The 20,375-nt window shown below is 60.2% G+C and overlaps 2 protein-coding genes across 3 annotated transcripts; both read left to right on the top strand.

Annotated features, from left to right (window-relative positions):
• Positions 1–122: 122 nt before the first annotated feature.
• SLC5A5 (solute carrier family 5 member 5) lies at positions 123–6,741 on the top strand. The gene is made up of 19 exons (XM_030032689.1): positions 123–352; positions 480–706; positions 828–944; positions 1,178–1,677; positions 1,782–1,847; positions 2,174–2,225; positions 2,356–2,423; positions 2,509–2,663; positions 2,771–2,911; positions 3,347–3,476; positions 3,649–3,737; positions 3,858–3,970; positions 4,183–4,253; positions 4,533–4,619; positions 4,717–4,922; positions 5,363–5,466; positions 5,555–5,794; positions 6,377–6,453; positions 6,541–6,741. Exons 1-19 carry the CDS (start codon positions 237–239, stop codon positions 6,739–6,741), a joined length of 2,760 nt encoding a protein of 919 aa, XP_029888549.1. The 5' UTR covers positions 123–236.
• On the top strand, positions 6,712–18,551 carry CCDC124 (coiled-coil domain containing 124). Of its 2 annotated transcripts, none has more exons than XM_030033581.2 (5): positions 6,712–6,845; positions 8,324–8,495; positions 15,474–15,660; positions 16,039–16,153; positions 16,491–18,551. In XM_030033581.2, exons 2-5 carry the CDS (start codon positions 8,337–8,339, stop codon positions 16,693–16,695), a joined length of 666 nt encoding a protein of 221 aa, XP_029889441.1. In that variant the 5' UTR covers positions 6,712–6,845; positions 8,324–8,336; the 3' UTR covers positions 16,696–18,551. The 2 variants fall into 2 exon arrangements, with proteins under 2 accessions (XP_029889441.1, XP_029889442.1); XM_030033582.2 differs by lacking the exon at positions 6,712–6,845 and adding an exon at positions 6,849–6,913.
• Positions 18,552–20,375: the final 1,824 nt, after the last annotated feature.

Raw genomic sequence — 20,375 nt, forward strand, 5'->3', positions numbered from 1 at the left:
GACCCTCCTCTGCCTCGCGGCGATGCCTCGGAGGGGACCGTGCCCCCGCGGCAGCTCTTGTCCCCATCCCGTGGCTCTTCCCCGGTCCCAACCCCAGGCTCTTCCCCGGGGTTCTGGGCAGGGGGAGGAAATCCCCGTGGGACGAACCTGCCCAGGGGCTGGGCGAGACAAAGCGGTGTTTGTCCCAGCGAACAAGGAAGCTGGGCCAGCCCCACGCCCGGGAGCCACGTATTCCAATGGCCGCGGCCGTCCCGCCATCCCTGCCTTCACCGGGGTCAGCGGCCGGCTCCCGTCCTCGCCACGCTGCCCGCCGGCGTACGGGGTGCCGAGCCGCCGCTCGAGGCGGCCGGAGGTTAGCCGGTGTCGGGGTGTGCGGGAGGGAAGGGGTTATGGATGTGGCCCCCGACGGCTCTGTCCTCCCCGCCGAGGGTCCCACCCCGACGCCCTGAACCTGCCTCCCGCCGGCGCCCGCCCCGCAGGCTGGAGGAGCTCGAGGCACGGCCAGCCCCTCGCCGCGGCACCGCTCGCCCTGCCGCCGCCTCAACGCCTGCCGAGGACGTCGCGGCAGCCTCCTCCGACCCGCCGGCTTCCCCGCGTCACCGGGGACCCCCAGGCAGCCCCCTTGCTCTCCTTCTCCTCGCCTCGGCACCGGGTCCTCGCCGGTCCGCGGGCAGCTGCCTGCAAACAAGCGGCTTTTTTTTTCTGGGTAAAGGTTTAGCTTTGGTTTGTTTTGTCCCCTCGGCTGGAGATAAATTTGGCTCCGGCAGCGGCTCTGACCCTCCCTGTTTGTGCTGGCTGCGGGGGGGGGGGGGATCGCTCCCTTCCAGCCGCGTCCTTCGGGTGCCGGTGCTTCCCTGGAGCCGCGGAGCCGGTGCCCAGTGCGCTACGGAGCAGCTGGACCGGGCACTGCCGCTCTCCTCTCCCTGTATGCTCCGAACCAGGAGGTATTCGGGGCAATTTCCCTGCTGAGCTCGGGCTTCCCTCTTGCCGCTTGGGCTCTGCCCTTTGCAGCCGAACGCTTGGCACAGATTTTCCTGGGGACAGTGGGGGGACGGGATGGGATGGGACGGGACGGGATGGGATGGAGCGGCAGCCACACTCTCTGCTCTGCGCTCGATCCTTTCTGCTGCGCGTCCGATGTCGGTCAATAATTGCACGGAGTTTTCTCCCCTTCCAGTTTCGCCACCCTCGGACGCGCCGGTGCCACCGTGCTCTGGCCTAGCCGTGCGTGCCGCGTCCCCGTGCCGTGTCCCCATCCACCCGCAGGTGCCCAGCCAGGGGTTCCCCCCCCCCGCAGCCGCCACGCTGGCCCCGGCAGGGAGCCTGGAGGTGTGGGTGCCGGAGCGGCTCACCTTCAGCCTCTGGGACTACGGGGTCTTCGGGCTGATGCTGCTGATCTCCACCGGCATCGGGCTCTTCCACGGCCTCGTCAAAGGCGGCCAGAAGACCTCGGAGGATTTTTTCACGGGGGGACGACGGATGTCGGCGCTGCCCGTGGGGCTCTCGCTCTCGGCCAGCTTCATGTCGGCCATCCAGGTGCTGGGGGTGCCGGCGGAGGCTTACCGGTACGGAGCCAAATTCCTCTGGATGTGCCTGGGGCAGCTGCTCAACACGCTGCTCACCGCCCAGTTCTTCCTCCCCGTCTTCTACCGCCTGGGGCTCACCAGCACCTATGAGGTGGGCTCGGGGTGGGGGACGCATCCTGCCCCGGAGCAGCCCCCGCGTTGCCCCGATGCCGGGACGGCCCTGACGCGCTCCCTTGTCCTTGTCCTTGTCCCCAGTACCTGGAGCGGCGGTTCAGCCGGAGCGTCCGGCTGTGCGGGACCCTGCAGTACGTGGTGGCCACGGTGCGTGTCCGCGGTGCAGGGGTGGGATGGGGACGGTGGGGACGCGGCACCCGGCAGGGGCTTGGATCCGGCCGTGCCGGCGCTGCCCTGAGCCCCTGGGAAGCGTCCTCATTCCCGTGCTCGTGTTTTCTGTGGCTCAAAGTAAATAGCGCCCGGTGGGAGCCCTGTTTTGAATGAAAACCCCAGTGTTTTCCCAGCGCCTGCACGCCGTGCTTGGGCGGCACCATCCCGCTTCGTCCCCGTCCCCGTGGACACAGCCGTCACCTGCCCGGCGCCTGCGGTGCCGGTGGGACGCGGCACTGACCGGACCCCCCCTCTTCCTGCAGATGCTGTACACGGGGATCGTCATCTATGCCCCAGCCCTGATCCTAAACCAAGGTGCGGTGGGGAGGTGGGGGCTGCTCCCCGTCGCGTCCCCATCCCTGCATTGGGGACATTTCAGCCCTGTCCCACCCCAGGCGTCGTTTGCACCCCGGGGGTCTGCTCAGCACCTTCCTTTCTCCTTCAGTGACCGGTCTGGACATCTGGGCATCCCTGCTCTCCACTGGAGTCATCTGCACCTTCTACACCACCATAGTGAGGGAGGGAGCAGGGGGTTCCTGGGGGTCCCCTGGGGTCCCTGGGGATCCCCGGTGCTCACCCATGGCTCCGTCTGGCGCAGGGCGGGATGAAGGCTGTCATCTGGACGGACGTCTTCCAGGTCTTCGTGATGCTCTCCGGCTTCATCGCCATCATCATCCGGGGGGTGCTGCTGGTGGGGGGTCCCGCCAGGGTGCTGGGCATCGCCACCAACGGCTCCAGGGTGAACTTTGGCGAGTGAGTCCCCCCACCCCGCTGCGTGCTGACCCCGCTGACCCTGCCTCTGGGGGTGCTGGGGGGCCGGTGCCAGCCAAGGCTCACCCCCCCGTCCCCGGCGTGCCCAGCTTCAACCCAGACCCGCGGAGCCGGTACACGGTCTGGACCTTCGTGCTGGGCGGCACGCTGGTCTGGCTCTCCATGTACGGCGTCAACCAGGCTCAGGTCCAGCGCTACGTGGCCTGCAGGACCGAGAGGGAGGCCAGGATGTGAGTCCACGGGGATCGTCGGGCTCCTGCTCTGCGTGGGACGGTGCACGGGGACGAGGGGCTGCTCTGGGTGGGGGGATGGCTGCACGCCAGCCTGTCCCCCTTGGGAAGCCCAGTGCCTGCATCCCTGTATGGCCCCTGCACCCTTGCACGGACTCTGAACGGACCTTGCACGGACCCTGCGCGGACCCAGCTCCCCTGCACGGACCCAGCACCCCTGCACGGACCTTGCACAGACCCTGCACCCCTGCATGGCCTCTGCACCCCTGCATTGCCCCTGCATGCTCGCATGGATGCTGCAACCCTGCGCGGACCTTGCACCCCTGCACAGACCCTGTATCCTTGCACGGACCTTGCACCCCTGCACAGACCCTGCACCCTGCAGGGCCCCTGCCTCCCTGCTCAGCCGGGTGTGCTCCCGTCCGGTGCTTGCAGGGCGCTGCTGGTGAATCAAGTGGGGCTCTTCTGCATCGTCTCCAGCGCGGTGGCCTGTGGCCTTGTGATGTTTGCGCTGTACAAGGACTGCGATCCCCTCCTTGCTGGCTACATCTCGGCCCCTGACCAGGTACCGGCCCCCACCGGCTCTGCCCTCTCGAGCACCGAACTGAGGGCAGCGAGGTGGAATGGCGAGAGGGTTGGAGGGGCTGGACCCCTGGGTCCCCGTCTCAGCCCCACTGTGGGGGCTGGGGTCCCCCAGGGTCCTGCCACCCCCCCGATGCAGCCTTCTCCCCCCGCAGTACATGCCCTACCTGGTCCTTGACATCTTCAAGACATCCCCGGGGGTGCCGGGGCTTTTCCTGGCCTGTGCCTACAGCGGGACCCTCAGGTGAGGACAGGGCACCCCTTGACCCATGGGGACCCCAAGCTTCCCTGCAAAAGGGGCCCCCCCCCACGCCCCGCAGGCTGCCGCATCGGGGCTGAGCGCTGCCGCATGCCTGCGCCCCAGCACGGCCTCCACCAGCATCAATGCCATGGCGGCCGTCACCGTCGAGGACCTCGTCAAGCCCAGGCTGCCCACGCTGTCACCGCGGAGGCTGACCCTCATCTCCAAGGGGCTGTGTGAGTGGGCACAGGAGCCGTGCCGTGCCGTGCCGTGCCGTGCCATGCTCCCCCCATCCTGCGCTGCACGGCACCGTTTCGTGCCGTGCCATGGTGGACAGCACGGTGCCGTGCCACGCCGTGCTGCCCTGCACCGTGCCGTGCCGTGCCACGCCGCATTGCGCCGTGCCGTGCCGCGCCACGCTGCTGAGCCTTTGCCGTCTCCCCCGCAGCGCTCATCTACGGCACCTCGTGCATCACGGTGGCGGCTCTGGCCTCGCTGCTGGGCGGCGGCGTGCTGCAGGTGAGCCCCGCCACGCACGGCCGGATCCGGCGTGGGGCCCAAGGTCACCCCGCTGCCCCCCCCCCACCGCCATTGCCCACCGGCTCTGCCTGGCCGAGCGGGACCCGGCCACGCGCCGCTGGCTGCCGGAGAGCCCTCGAGCCGGCTGGGCTGCAGCGGCCGGGGGCTCTGGGGCAGAGCCAAGCACCGTCCTCCTCCTCCTCCTCCTCCTCCTCCTCCTCCGAGCCCCCGCAGCCCCCGAGCCGGGGCGGTGGGCAGAGCTCTCCGTCCCCCTTCCAGGGCTCCTTCACCGTCATGGGGGTGATCAGCGGCCCGCTGCTGGGGGCCTTCGTCCTGGGCATGTTCCTGCCGATGTGCAGCACGGCCGTGAGTCCCGCGGGGGGGGGGATTTGGGTGGGGGGCTCCGGGGGTCCCGCTGCAGCCCACTCCCCCGGGCCGTGCGGACCCCTCTCCTCTGCTGCAGGGCGTGCTGGGGGGCCTGGCCACCGGCTTCGCCCTCTCCTTCTGGGTGGCCGTGGGGGGCACCCTCTACCCCCCCAGCGTGGCCACCATGGGGGTGCTGCCCGCCTCCGGAGCCCTCTGCCCGCTCTACAACCGCACCGCCGGCACCAACCGCACCGTCCTCCTGGGACCCCTGCCCCCCCGCGAGGAGCCCCCAGCCCCGGCACGGTGAGGGGGGGGGGATGGCAGCCGGGGGGGGTCCTGGGGGCACGGGTTGTCACACTGCCTGCTTTGGTCACTGTGATGTCACACCAGTTTCCCTGTTCCTGATGATGTCACACCACTGTCCTTGTTCCTTGTGATGTCACACCACTTTCCTTATTGCTTGTGATGTCACGTTGCTTTCACTGTTCTCTGTGATGTCACACCACTGTCCTCGTTCCTTGTGATGTCACACCACCTTCCTTATTGCTTGTGATGTCACATCGCTTCCCTGTTCACTGTGACGTCACACCCCTGTCCTCGTTCCTTGCGATGTCATAGCACTTTCCTTGTTCCTTGTGACATCACACCGCTTTCCCTGTGCCTTGTGATGTCACGCCACTTTCCTTGTTCACTGTGATGTCACACCGCTGTCTCGGCGGGTCCCTGACCCCCTCCCCTCGCAGGCCGGCCATCGTGGGCGATTTCTACGCCATCTCCTACCTGTACTACGGGGCGCTGGGGACCCTCACCACGGTGGTGGTGGGGGTCCTGCTCAGCTCCCTGCCAGGTGAGGCTGGGGGCCGGGCGGGGATGTGACCCAGCACCGGGGTTCCTCCCCCTCAGCCGCCCCCCGCATTGCACCCCCTTTCCGGCAGGGCCGACCAAGCGGACGCGGCTGCCGCCGGGCATGCTGTGGTGGGACATCGCAAAGCAGACGTCCTCGGTGTCCCCCATGGGCACCAAGACCCCCAGGAAGGAGCCCCTGGGCAAAGTGGAAGCCCCCCAAGCCCTGCTGGCGAGGCTGGATGGGGAGGGCGGCCCCCCCCCGGGGTCCCCCCGAGCCCGGCACTGCCACCGACCTGCTGCTGCAGGAGACCCACGTGTAGGGTGCTGGGGCGGGGGGGGGGGGGATGCGGGTGGCCCGGCTGTGGCCGTGGGGGGACCGTGGGCGGCAGGGGGGTGTGCACATCCCTGTCCCGCGGTCCCCAATAAAGGAGGAGCTGTTCCCCGGGAGGAGCCTGTCCTTGGGGGGGCTGCGGGGACATGGTGGGGGGGCTGCCCACCCTTCTGGTGATGCAGCTGGGCTGGGGGGGGGGTGTCAAACTTGGAGGGGGGGCATGGGTGCTGGGGGGATGGGGGACGAGGTCCTGCCGTGCCCATGGGGGCGGGCCCTGCCCCGATAAGCCCCACCCACCCCCGTGACAACGGGACCCCACCCTGCTAAGCTCCACCCCACCCAGATAACAATAGGTCCCTTGCTTTGCTTGCTAAACCTCACCCCGGGGTGACAATGGGCCCCCCCCCCCGTTAAACCCAGCTCCACCCAGATGACAATGGGCCACGCCCTGCTAAGCCCCGCCCATCAGGCGACACCCCCACCCTGCTAAGCCCCGCCCCACCCGTATAACAATGGACCCTGCCCTGCCGAGCCACGCCCACCCAGATAACAATGGGCTCTGCCCTGATAAATCCTCCAGGTGACAACGCCCCCATCGTTAAGCCCCGCCCACCCAGGTGCCAGCGGGCCACACCCTCCGAAGCCCCGCCCTCCCAGGTGTGATTGGCCCCGCCCACAGCCGCCGCAGGAGCCGCTGGGCCGCGCCACTATCTGGGGGGGTGCCGCCATCTTTGTGCCGGGCAGGGAAGGTGGCGGTGGCGGCGTGCTTGCTCTCCCCCGGCCTTCCCTCCGCGTTGCGGCCGCTACCGCGGACCGGGGCTGCCGTTCGGCCCGCCGCTGTCGTTCGGTCCGCCGCTCCCCGCCGCTGGGCCTGGCGCCGTGGCGTGGGCCGAGCAGGCCTTGCCCTCGACCAAGATGGCGGCGGGGGGGGGATGCGTTCCCTGACGAGCCGGCGCCGCTCGGCCCGCCCCGCCCCGCCCCTCCCGCGGGAGCGACAGCGCGCACCGGTGACGCGCAACGTGCGCGACGGCCGGAGCGGCGGGGACCGGGTAGGAACGGGTCCGGGCGGCGGGTCGCAGGCCTTGAGCCCGGCCTAAGGGGAGGGGACGGGCCGGGGGTACGGAGGGGAACCGAGGGAGAGGGGAAGGGCTGGGGGTGACGGGGCGGGGAGGTCTGGGGGGGATTTGAGGGGAGGGGGAAGGGGTGAGGGGTGGGTGGGGGGAGCAGGCCTGGGCCCTGGGCCCTGGGGGAGGGCAGGGGGCGGAGGGCTCGGAGAGGAGCTGAGGGGAGAGGGGAAGGGCTGGAAGGGTGCGGGAGGGGAGAGGCCAGGGATTTGGGGAGGGAGTGGAGGGGGAAGGGTGTCTCTTTCCTGAGCAAATGGGGAAGGACAGCCGGGGGGGGGGGCTCTGTCATGGGAGGGGAGGGGAGGGCCGGGGGCCTCTGTAGGGTCCCAAGGCGAAGTGGGGTGCTGGGAACGCTGGTGTGGTGCAGGGGTCTGCCGGCCCTGCCCTGCCCGGGGGAGGGGTTCAGCCTGGGCAGGTGACAGCCGTCCCTTGGGTTGGGCAGCTCGGGCCAGGCTGGCTTTGGGTGCGGGACCTGGAGCGGGACTGGGCCCTTATGGCTGTGGGAGCAGTCCCTGGGCTGGGTGAGGTGTCCCTCGCCCTCCCACACGTTGCTGTGCTGTCCCACAGCTTTGCCCCGAGGCCCAGCCCAGATCGTGCCCTTAAGGAAGGGTCAGAGCATGTATCTGGGAGGAGAAGGGATTTAATCCAGCCCAGGCTTTGAAAAGCTCGGGACTTGAGCAGCCAGCCCTAAACAGCAGCCTTTCTCTGTTGTTTTTTGTTTAGCAAATAGTTATCGGCCATTAAAAGTAAAGATATAAGATCCAGAACGTGGTGTCTGCGTGGGCAGCGTGCTGAGGAGAAGGTCCTTTCATAGTGCCTACTTAATTTTCTGGGTGCCGTTGCACCTAGCTTTTAGGACTTTTCCTACCCTGACGATGTAGGGGAAATTAATACAGCACATCTGTGTGGCCATTTATCTGGGTTAAATGGGGCAATGGGACTGCGTTTCTGTACAGACAGTCAGAGGGCCTGATACAACGTTTGTGCTGCTTCATCCTGCTCTGCTGGCAGCCGTGAATTCCCCTCGGAGCCTGCTGGTGCAGAACGAAAGCACCCAGCTTCATTTTGACTCAGCAGCAGAGAGTGTTTTGGCTTGCAGGACAGTGGTGCTTTTGACTCAGTACGAGGAACCCAGCAGCTTGATTTGTTGTGTCATTGCAGCACAGTAAATAGGCGGGAGGGACTGTCCCCCACTGAGGATCTGGGGTGGAGTGAGCAGACTTCCTCCTGGGTTGAGCAGGGAGATTCCTAGATCTGTTCTGCCCAGGATCTTGAAATAGTGTGAGGCAATAAGAAAAGGGAGTTTTCATGGTGTGAACTCCAGCTTTTCCTGCTTCCCGAGGTGATGGTTAGCCCGAGATCCTAGGCAGGACAAGGATCTGAATCTCTTTTCCTCTCCACAGAGCACCTTGAGTGATGCCCAAGAAGTTCCAAGGTGAAAATACCAAGTCGGCTGCTGCCCGCGCAAGGAAAGCTGAGGCAAAGGCAGCAGCCGATGCCAAACGTCAGCAGGAGCTGGAAGATGCCTACTGGAAGGATGAAGACAAACACGTGATGAGGAAGGAACAAAGGAAGGTGAATGACTAGTCAGGTAGAAGGGTATCTTCTAGCTGGTCCTTTGCTAAGCCTGTGAGATCCAGGCTTGCTTAGAAGGGGTTGCTTCTCCTCCTCTGTCCCCCAGCTGTAGCTGTGTCTTCACACATTGTCCTGCACTTAGTTTTGGGCAGAAGAGCTGGGACTAGTGGCTTCTCTGGGAGCTAAAAGAAGCCGAGCGTGGGAGTAAGTGTAAGCTTTGATGTGTAATTCAGAAATCTGGTGGATCTTAGAGCTGACTTCCCGAGGGAGGCAGTAAAAGCTTTATTGCTGGAATCATTTAAAATTGAATTAAGTAAAAGATCAGGAACTCTGCTGCAGGGCTTAATTTTTGACCAAGCAGTTCTTTAGTTTTTTGTTTTTTTCTCTTACTTTCTTTTTTTTTTTTTTTAATTTATTTTTGTAGAAGGAAAAAGAAATTGTCAGTGTTAAGGGTTACAAGCTTTTTCTCCCCAACTTGGTGTGCCCTACATCAGGACATGTGCCTCAAAAAATTCTCTCTGGTTAGGTCTTACCAGCTTGCTCTGCCCTGGCTGCCCGTTTGCCTCGGTGCTCAACAAACAGAGCACTTTAGTGCTCATTTCTGGGTTATTTGGTTTTTAACGTTGTCCTGCATCAGTGTTAGTCATACCTACCTTCTGGTTCTGTGGATTTTTCTAGAAACAATTGTTGGTGTTAACGTAGCTGCCTCTTCTGAAATGATTTCTTTACCCTCGTGCTAACCAGACAGGGCTTCTATTGATGACATAAATGGGATTTATGGGGTTACTGGGTTTGTGCTGCTCTGTGAATTCGGTGCTCACTGAACTTTGTGTGTTGGTACTCGAGCACACTGGCCGGGCAGGCAGGAAGCCAGCGCGTCCCCGTGACCTTGATAGCTGCATGCTGTGTACATCTGTGTGAGTTCACCCCTAATATGTGTCTTGACGTTTGGAATTTGGAGTCCCGTGTGCTGTTCCCCCATGGAATCCTGTAATGCTGCCTAATTACTTCCTGGAACAAGGACTTATTATTGCTTTACTTAAGACTTGGCCAACAGTGACCCATTTGACTGGGCTTCCAAAACAGCCTCCTGCAGGCAAGGGGCATGGGAGTCTGGAGAGGGGAGCTTGTCATGAGCTGGAATTGCTAACTGGAAAACCAGAGTCCATCTCAGAGCCTCAGACTGGGTTTTAGAGAAACCAGTGAGGCATTTCCACTTGGCACCTCAGCCATCCCCTCTCCCTGCATCAGCGTAGCTGTAGTCTCTAGGTCTGAATTTCACCTGAATGCTGCGTTTTAGCCTGTTTCCTTCCCACAAACCTCCCCCTGGGGACCTTGCAGCTCACAGCAGCAAAAGTCTCTGCTCAGGTGGGGAGCTATCATGCCAGAAAGGCTCTGAGTCTAACTGTGCCTGCACAGGGACTCTTCCTGCTGCAGGAGCCTCCTGCAGGTGCTGCCACAGCCTAAGTGAAGGCTGGGGCTTTGTGTAGGTGAGCAAGTGGCCAACAGACAGGAATGAGTGGGTTGCTGGGGGAAAATAAATCGGTGAAACCTTCCTCAGCTGCTTCTCCAGTGCCATCAGGCAGGCTGGAATATCCCCATGGAAAACAGAAGCAGCTGCCTGTGCCCCATCGCATCCAGGCAGGGAAGGAATGTGTGACTCAGATTGTAAATGACTTTCCATCCTTATCCTAGAGAGGACAGAAACCAAACCGTTCACAGGAGTCAAACGTCCCTGGAGAAGTAGCTGTTTCGCGGGTGGTGCTGGCATGGAAATAGCACTGCTGGCCACGGCCATATGCTGCAGGAGGGACTCGTGTCGCTCTCAGCTACAGCACCCGGAGGAGGGGATGGTGGTGTGTGTAGGAGGATCCTCTCAGCACCTCGCAGTCAGTGCTGAGCAGCTCTTCCAGCTCTTCCCCAGCTCTCCGGGCGATGGCAGTAACACATTAACGGCGTCGCAGCACACCCGTGCAGCACCTCTGAATTCCTGCACCGCCAGCAGGCAGGAATGGCAGAAAGCCTTTGGGACGTGCTGAGACCAAACCCCACACGCCCCTTTTAATCCCTTTCCTCCCCTCAGATGACCGCCAGACCCTCAGTGAAATAAATGAGAGCGCAGAACTCTGTTTCTGCTCTGGGGTTTGGTGGCTCTGCGTGGCAATCTGGTGGTCTCACTGACAGGGCAGCGATGCACATTAGTGTTAATACTTGGGTGTAGAGAAGCTTAATGTTCAAAATGCAGTACCTGCTGTTGTGAGATTCACTGTCACCAGACGACAGTGCTGTTGCTTTTGCTGTGTTTTGGGGTTTCTTTAAATGCTGCCCCCCCTCTGCTCTGAGAGCAACCGTCCTCTGCTAACAGAGACTGACACTCATTTGGTGGCTCCGTGATGCATAAAGGAACATCTGAGCTAACATTGCTAGCCTCCGATGTGTGTATTCCTCCTCTGGCACTTCAGCACAAGTCATAGCTCGTTACCTTCCCTGGAGAGCTCTGGCTGGAAAGCACAAAATCTACATCCTTCTTGCTGGAAGGCTCAGGGTTTTATCTAGGTAACTGCTTTTCTTTTAACATTCAGGTGTTTTCATCCTTTCTGTCCCATCCCACTCTTCCTATGCAAAGTTAGACTGCAGCTCAAAGCACGGCACTGCTCATCAGCCTGATCACAATGTGGTTTTCTCCGTGCAATTAGCTAAAGTGTGTCTGGTGGTGGAACAGCCACGGACGCGTGTGTGTCCTGGGCAAAGCTGCAGGCAGGCTTGGACGGGTGACAAACCATTAAATTGGCTGGAGCATTATGGGAAGAAAGGACCAGTGGAGTATCTGTCAAGGGCAGAGGTCTTGCAGATGGAGCCAGACCTTCTTTCTAGTGACCTTGGGTTTAGCCGCTCTGTACCCTGCGGGTATGTCCAGGAAGACCTTGCTGGCTGGGACTGCTGCTGGAGCTGAGGTGTCTGCTGGAAGGACACAGCCAAATTCCTAATCTCCTTCCCAAACTCCCGCTGGGGCTGTCTGGCTGAGGGAGGACAAACCCTTCTCCCCATTCAGGCTGTGTTTTGCCTGGGCTCTGTTTGCTGAGTGCCTGTATGCCAGGAAAGTAATTCCTCCTTGTTCAGCAGCGGCTCAAAACCCCTTTGCCTTTCTGTCTGCCCGGCGTGTTGTGGCATTGGCAGCACCGTCCCACGGAGGTCTCTCCCGCAGCTTCACTCGGTGCCCTTGGTGGGAATGGTGAAGGGAGAGCCTGCGGGTGATGTGGGAGCGAGGAGACTTCTTGTACTTGTGTATGCAGGGTCTGGGGAAGGATTCAACTTAAATGCAGGGGGAGTACTTGTGCTAGAAGAACGCAAATAGTGCGTGAGGGACTAGTGACTCTTGGTGCGAGTTTTATGCCTTTCTTGTTCCCATTAGCCTCGGTCACGGGGTGTGGGCTGGCAGGCTCATGCACCGACAGGTCCCAGCTGCAGTGGTATGCAGACAGGTGAGTGGTCACTTTCTCTCCCCCCTCTCCTCTGATTCAGTGCAGAATTACTCAGCTGTGAGCACCAGCTCTTATCCAGATAAAATGCGAGACAGGTCAAATGACTGTTCCTCCTTCTTTGGAGGACATCTGTGTGGTACCAGGTACACAATACTGAAATGTGATGGCTTGTATGAGCAATGCAGCGGACAGAGATGTAGTGGAGAGACGCCTGATGACACCAGGCTGGGCTTCAGACCCCAGAATCAACTTCTTCAGGCTCCAGTATCCCTTCAATGCTTGCTTTGACTGCCTGTGGGCAATGGAAGGGGCATGTTTGATCCCATCTCAAAGCTCTGGTGTACCTCAAAGTGTCCAGTGCGCACTTAGACGTACTCCAGGTCAGTTAGGCCCCGCTTGCTTTCTGACTGCGTCATGTTTTCATTGCTTTGCCCTTCTGCCGTGCGAGAAGCGACGTGCTTCGCCAGGCTGGTGGCACATTCTCCAGCCTTCTTCGGGGCCTCACGCTAAGAGGTTGATTGGGAGCGCTGCTGCTTCAATTGACCGCTTGCTCTCAAAGCCGTGTGCGTGGGACCTTATTCTCCTTCTGTCTAGCAGGTGGGAAGCTGTTCTGAAAGCTAATGAATTGTTCCTTGCTCAGGCAGTTCTCTGCAAGGCTGGAAACTTGCATTTTAACACACAAATCCTTGGGAACAGAAGTGTCCAGCTAAAGAAATCTCACCCCCTGCTCCTCCCAGTGCCCTGCAGAGAGCAGCAATGTTGAGGGAGAAAATTATTAATTTCCTTTCCAGTTCTCTAATAGCTTTGTGGTACGTTTCACTTAAACAAATCCAAGCCTCTCTTTCATCAGGGCATTTAAGCTGATTCGTAAAGGTTTAGTTTGATTTGGCCCAGCCTGAGAAAAGTCTTCAAAAATGACAGCTTCAGGCCCCTTGGGCTTTGGGGTCAGCTCAGAGCTGCTGCTTCTGAGCACCGCAGAAGGTGCAGAGCAGACCTGGATGTGACGGGCCACTGGGGAAACCTGAGCACGTAGATTTTGCAGGTCTTGTGACAAATTAGTAATGGTGCCAGCTTATTTACTTTCCACAAATAGAAACTCAATTGTAAATGCCAGAGAGCAGGGAGTAGCTTACCCCAGCAGCTGGGGGAGAGGAGTAGCTGGAGGTCCCCTGCAGCACGCAGTGCAAGGAGGAAGGCTCTCCACCCTACTTGGGCCTCTGTTTCTCCTTCGCTAAGTGGCTGTGTCCTCTTTGGAGAGTTTTGTTTGAAAGGAGCTATCAGCAGCAGAGCATTATCCTTGAATTTCTGCGCTGTCAGATGTGTTGTCGTCCCAGCTGGGCTGTGTGATGTGAGACAGGCTGCTGAGCTAGCTGCCTTGTAGGACAGTTCCCTTTCTGTAATAAGCGGGGGTAAAAGATAATCTTCTCCAACTATAAATAACATTTCTGTTCTGAAATGTCTTGCTCCCTTCCCTTAGGTCATTAGTACTTGTGTATCCACTCCTTATCTGTCTCCTGAATTATTCAAGCCACAACCACGCCTGCAGCCTTGCTGAGGTGCTTACCGTGCCAGCACCTTCTCTGGGTTACCTTGTTCAGTCACCCCTGAGCTTCAGAGTTGGGACGAGCAGTATGGGGACGGTTTCTTTGCACAAGCCCATGTTCTAGGCACAATACCAGTATCCTGAATACGCAGTGCTGCTTCACTTGCCTGTGCTTTACATCTAATTAAGTGGCTTACTCTGACTGCTGGACCTTCAGTGATTTCTGCAGCCCCCCTTCTGTTTTGGCACATTAATCTCTCCAGTTCTGGGGTTTTTCCTGCATTCTTGCTGATACTCAAGCAGAGGCTGGTGGTCAAGCCAGAGATCCCACCTGGAATTGGAGCTGTCCTGCGCTGTGCTGAGTGAGGGTGGGCAAAGCCCTTGCCACTGCTCTTATTCAGGTATATCCCTGTGAATAAATTTTTGGGTGGGTAAGACAGTCTTCCCCCTCCTCTCGTGACACCCTTCCCATTCTAGGAGTGGCCAAAACCCCTCCTAATCTGGGAGACCAAGTACATTTGTTTACTCAACCTTTACTAGAAGAGGGAGAGGCCTGACAGGAAAGCAGCAGGCAGGGAAAGCCGGTGTCTTAAATAAGTAAGTTTGCACTTTGAAATCGTGCACGGTCCAGTTGCCGGGGCATTGTGTCTCAAGGCACTGGCACTAAGCACTTAATGACCAAGAATTTGAAGACTGCCAGATGTAATAAAGGCTTCATCCCTAATGGCTTTTTTCCCATCCTTGGCCCCAGCTGCTCGGAGTGGAGCTAGGCGAGGCGAGCCTTTCCTTTCCTTCCCTTCCCTTCCCTTCCCTTCTCAGCTGGGTTGAAAGGCCTGGTCCTTGCTGCACTTGACGGAAGCAGCAGCAGCCCGAGGGTGTGTTTTGATTCAGCATTTGTGGGCTTTGATTCTGTGTTTTGATGAGTTTTCTTTAAACTCTTAAGCCATGGAGCAACTTACTTTTTTGTTTGTTTGTTTAATAGAGTCTCAGACACCAGCCTTGCTTACTGTCTCCAAAGCGTGCCCTGCCCCAACGTGCGTAATTCTGTTCCTACTCCTTAAACACCGATGAAGACAGCAGGTTGCGTTACTGCTGGGGTGGTTTTGCTGCGCAGCTGCCTTTGACTAAACCCGTTCCGTTAACGCTCGATCAGTCTGTTGTGCCATCCCTCTGAATAATGGATGAGAGCCATAATTAAGGGTCCATGTAACTAACCTAAATAAGAAATGCTTTGCAGCATGTGATGCTGCCCCAGAGATGTTCAGTTGTTGTTTCTTTTGTTTTGCCAGACCTTACAGGCTTTGGGAGAGGAGGAAAAAAACTTGAAGCCAAAGTGCTGAAAGCGTCTGAGGGCCTGTTGCATGGTCTTGTCACCCTCTTCCCTGGGCCTTGGTGGGTAAAGTGGGTCTTAGACTCCTTCTGGAGCACTTTAAAATTACCACAAGAGCTGCATTGCTTGTTGGATTCTGTCTAACCACCCGTCCCAGCTCTTAGGAAGAGCATGAGCCAGGCCTGAGAACAAATTCAGCCTTTTGACTGGCTTGTCTCGAACAACTGCTGAACTTTCAACCTCCGACCACTTATTAAAATTAAAGTGGAAAACTTAATCTGATTGTCAGCAGTCCTGGCTGGTACCTCCCGCTCCTTCTCAACAGCAGGGTTGTGTTTCGCAGTACCGACATCACAGGGAGCCAGCGTGTGGTTGCAGACGGGCCAGGGACAGGGGAATTATTATTCTGAAGGGACAGGCTAGGCCCTCGCTGTCTCACTGGAGGTCAGGGGGAACCAGCCGACATCCCTTCTGGTAAGGTGAGGTCACTGCTGCATTAGCTACAGAAGTGAGGTGCCTGTTTCTGTCCAAGCAGGGTTCCCTGTTCCTGTAAGGGATAGTTGGATCCCTCTGCCTTACAAAGGTGTAAGGGTGGAGGTGACCCGGTCCTTTCTCCCTTCCAGGAGGAGAGGGAGAAGCGGCGGCTGGAGCAGCTGGAGCGCAAGAAGGAGCTGCAGCGCCTGCTGGAGGAGGAAGACTCGAAGCTGAAAGGGAAGTCACCCAAGCAGGTCACTCCAGGCAAAGTCACCAGGGCCCAAATTGAGGAGACGATCAGAAAAGACCAGCAGCAGAAGGAGAATGCAGATACAGGTTTGGTGGTACCATAGAAAGGCCCTGACAGCCATGGGGCGCTGGGGCGCGGGAAGGGGGGCTGTTCACCCTTTTTCACCTACTGTCACTGAAGGACAAGGTGTTTGGAAAGCAAGAGCTGCCTGCATCTATTCTGTGCTGCATGCTTTGCTGTGTCTGTGTCTAACACCCAAACGGGGAAAAAAAGAAACCCCCTGTAACCTTGAGCGGAGAAACAGAGCTGCAGAGCAGGCACTCTGTTCTTGCAGGACTGGAACTGAACTCTGGCTGAGCTTTCTCAGCATTTTCTTCAGAGTGCTTTGGGAAACCCTCTTCTGAGGGTTTTGCACAGCCTGGATTTGACATTAACGGCTCTCCCTTTCCGCCCTCCCTGTGCAGTGGAGAAGGAAAAGACTCACTTGGAGGTGCCCTTGGAAGAGAACATCAACAGAAGGGTGCTGGAGGAAGGATCAGTGGAGGCCAGGACGATTGAAGATGCCATTGCTGTCCTCAGGTGCGTGACCATATCATAGCGGTGCTCTCCTTTGAAGGTGTTGCTTCCCTTACGAGAAATTCTTGTAGACGCACCCTCCCCCAGAACTGGCTGCTTTTTACGCTTTGACTGTGACTTTCTATCTCAACAGCAAGAACAGGACACGTCCCCTGCCCTGTTGTTCTGTGGAGAGTATTTGAAGTGGGTAGGGGAAGTATCACGGGGTTTTCTGCTTTATCACCCACGTTATTCTGTATGCACTTGGTTGCACTGACAGGGGATCAGAGTGGGGCGAGTGGCTGGTGCCTGCAGGGAGGTGTGTCTGACGCATGTCTCTCTCTGAATTCCTTCCTGGCAGCGTTGCCAATGATCTGGACCGGCACCCGGAGCGCCGGATGAAAGCTGCCTTCACAGCTTTTGAAGAGGTCAATCTGCCACGCCTGAAGCAAGAGAACCCCAACATGCGCCTGTCCCAGCTGAAGCAGCTCCTCAAGAAGGAGTGGATGAAGTCTCCAGAAAACCCCATGAACCAGAGGCACAAAGCTTACAACAGCCAAAAGTAGAACTAGAGCTGATCATCCCCACGGACAGTGGGCTGGAGCCCCTGGGCTCTGCTCCAATGAAAACAGGAGACACAAGGAACCTCCACTCCTTTTGTTTCCCTTCCCCAGCCCCACTTTCTGTCTTTCTGTGTTCTTGGATTTAAGATAAGCACGAGGCCACAGCTCACCTTGGGACCCTGCAGCGTCCTGCTGTCTTCACTGACGGCCTGTCCCCCCCACCGTGCTCACCCCTCCACAGGCAGCTGGTGCATAGTGACCTGGGCAGACTAACACTACCTTCGTGCTTCCAAATTCGGTTGTTGTCTTATGAAAAAAGCTACTAACTCGCTTCCAGACCTTCAGCATGGGCAGCGCTTGCGAGGTGCAACGTCAGCGCTGCCGCCTGCCGAGGTAGGGACCCCGTACTGGCTAGCACCGTGCGTTAGCCTGCTCACAGCCTGGACCTGAGTCAAACTGCATTCATCCCTGTCTCTACTGTGGCTGTGCCGCACCCTCATGCTCTGTAGGGTGAATTTTTGCAACTGGCACGAGGAAGGCACCCACCCTCTGTTTCTTGTGTCATCCCTGGTGCTGGGATGTCCCCAAAGAGATTCCAGACTGGGATCGCTGTTGGCCCTGCCTGCTGCCGGCGACCTCTCCTCTTGATTTCCACTGGTGGTGTGTTAGGTGGGGAGGAGGAACCACAACAGGAGCAGAAGCTCTGTCGGCACAGTATTGTGGGGAAGAGAGAAAATAACCTTCCATGTTCAAGGAGGAATGGGAGAAATAACACAGCACAGTGTGGTTCCTTCCTTGTCTGCTTAGGACACTGGTGCCAGACTTCTCTGTGTGACTTTCCCAGTGGCCTTGCCCAGAGCCTCACACGCTGCTGGTGGGACAAGAGGGTTCCTGGAGGGGCTGCAAGCCCGCACTACCCAAGAACTGCCCCAAGAAGGGAAGCTGCTACTTCTCCCATCGCTTCTTCCCCTGCCTGCCCCCAGGCTCAGGCAAGAAGTTGCCCTGTGGGCCTGTGGAAGGGGATGTGAGACTGTCAGCTCAGCAGCTTCCCCCACCGCTGGACTGAGGGCACTAACCTGGCTGTGGCACCTCTGCTCCCCTTCAGCTGGAGCCGCAAGGTCTGTCCGCTGGCCCAAGCAAAAAGAAATCGGTGAGCTCCCTTGGGAGGGCCGTGGCAGCACCCGGGCAGGGCTGGAGAGGCATGGTGGAGTCCTGCCCCTCACCTTGAGCAGGCACTGGGTTTTCCTCTCTTCCCTCTCCCTTTTCACATCTCTTCTGGTCTCCTTTGGGAGTGAAATTCCTTCCTAAGGTCTAAACCCTTGACCAGGCAGCAGCTCCATTGCCGTTGGTGCTTACCTGTGTGTATAGCCGGGGCTGCCAAACCGAGACAAACTCATGGCTGGCTTGGCGTCCTGCTGGGGTTTCTTCTGATGGTACTAAACAAATAGGGTTTATCCTGAACCAGGTGATGGGCAGCGTGTGGCTTCTACCCCTGCGGAGGATTGCCTGCGAGCAGGCAGGGAGGGTTGGAGGAGTCTTCGAGGCTGCCGAGGCATTTGCACTTTGGTGATAAAGGGGTATGAGGCGGTGATGCTCAAGCTGAAGCCGAGAGCCTGCAGCCGTTTCGGGGCTCTCCCCAGCCCTCTCGGCACCCTGCTTGCAGAATCAGGCCAAAGGAGCTGGGCCGGCCCCTGCCAACATCCCCCCCCCCTCCCTGCTCCCCCCAGCCGGTAAAGGCAGAGAGGAATGCACCCACTGTCTCCCCTTTCTGTGAGAAGTTTGTTGTGTTTGAACCCAATTAAAAATTTAAAACCCCCAAACCCTGTTAACTTGTTGAAGGAATAAAGGCCTGGGGTGGAGGGCTCTGTTTTTCTGGCTTGCTTCGGGGTGGGTGGGCTGTTTCTTTCCCTGAAATGGCTGCTAAAAATCCTGCTAGAGTTTGTTTTGTGGTTCCTGCCTGGATTGGGAATCTCTCAGGGAGGGGGTAGCCCGCCTCCCCCCAGCAGGTTGTGGGGCGTGCGTGGCTCAGCCGCAGCGGTGGAGGAGGCTGCAGGCAGCTGCCCTGCCCTTGCCTGCGCCTGACTGGTGAAGCCCACCGCCGCTGCCTCTCCTGCCTGCGCCCTGCCTGCTGAAATAACGAGCCCACGTGAGTGTTCCCCAACCCGGGTCCCTAGGCTGAGCTGAACCCCCCCCAGTCCTGGTGTCCCCCAGCTCCCGGGGCTGTCCCCCCTCCTCCCCATCCCTGGGGGGGGGGTCAGGGATGTCCCCCCTCCCTGCCCTCACCCGCTCCCCACATGGTGCAGAGGCCTTCAGCTCTTGCACAGCCCTGGCTTTGTGCAGCAGAGCCCACCCTCCTCCTCCTCCTCCTCCTCCTCCTCCTCCTCCTCGGCACTGCGGCAGTGCTGTGGTGTCCCCATGGCGTGGGGGGGGGGGGGGGGGGGGGGGGGATATTCTGGCAGTGACTGCACGGGGAGGGGGAGGCTGAGGGGGTCCAGCCAGGCTGGGGGGGCTGTGGTGTGCAGGGCCCCCCCTTCCTCTCCCTGGGGTCCTGGAGGCTGAGCCCCCATGTCAGCCCCAGGGGAAGGGGGATCTCCCTGTGATGCAGGGGACCCCCCCTGCTATGATCAGTGGTGGGGGGTGTGTGGAAGGGGCTAATGGGGGGCTGGCCCCCCCCCCAATTCAGGGAAGGGATCCCTCCTTGCAAGGGCGGGGTTATTCAGGGAACCCCTCCAGTGCAGGGTGGGGTTTCCCCAGTTGCAAAGGGATTGATTAATGGGGGGAATCCCCCAGTTGGGGGGACGGGACCCCCCTCCCAGTGCAAGTGCGGGGTTAATGCCCCGCCCCCCCGGCGCAGGAGAGGGACCCCCCCATTGCAAGGGCGGGATATGGGGGAATCCCGCGGTGCGGGAAGGGATCCCCGGGGCACGGAAGGGGTTAACGGGGAAACACCCCCCCCCCTTACTGCAGGGCGGGGGGGGTCCCGGGGTGTGTGTGTGTCTCCCACCAACGAAGCGGATACCGGGGGGGTCCGTGCCCGCCGCGGGGGGGGGTCCCCGCCGCCGGGGGGGGGGGCGGGGCGCGGCGGCGAAGGGAGGGATTCCCCGCCCCCCCCCCCCCCGGGGATTCCCCCTCCCTCTCCATCCTTCCCCCCCCCGCCCCCCCTCCCAGTGCGGGGGGGGGGCCGCGTTCGCGCCGTGCGCAGCCCCGGGGGGGGGGGGGGAAGGCGGCGCTGCCATGGCAACGGGCTGCTCCGCTGCGGGGGCGGGGGAACCCGCGGGGGGGGGGGGGGGGCCGGTCACGCGGCCCCGGGATCCTCGTAGCGCCCGCGCAGCCGCGCAGGGCTTGCACCGGGCATCCCCCCCCGCCCCCCCCCCCCCTTACACCGGGCATCCCCCCGCCGCAACGGGCACTCCCGGGCACCGGGCATTCCCCCCGCAGCCCCCCCCTTCCCGGTGCACAATGCACACCCTCTGCAGAACGCAAGCTCTGCAGCATGTTCCCCCCCTCCCTGCACCACGCAGCCCCCTCCTCCCCTTCTTCATGCACCCCCCCTCCTCGCCCCTGCACCACGCACCGCCCCTGCACCATGCAACCCTCCGGGCACCGCCGTGCCTGGCACCCCCCCCCCCCCCCCCCGCAGCATGTACCCCCCCCTGCACACTGCAGCAGCGTGCACGTAGCAG

The sequence above is a fragment of the Aquila chrysaetos genome, chromosome 12 (genome assembly GCF_900496995.4).
Source record: "Aquila chrysaetos chrysaetos chromosome 12, bAquChr1.4, whole genome shotgun sequence".
NCBI lineage: Eukaryota > Metazoa > Chordata > Aves > Accipitriformes > Accipitridae > Aquila > Aquila chrysaetos.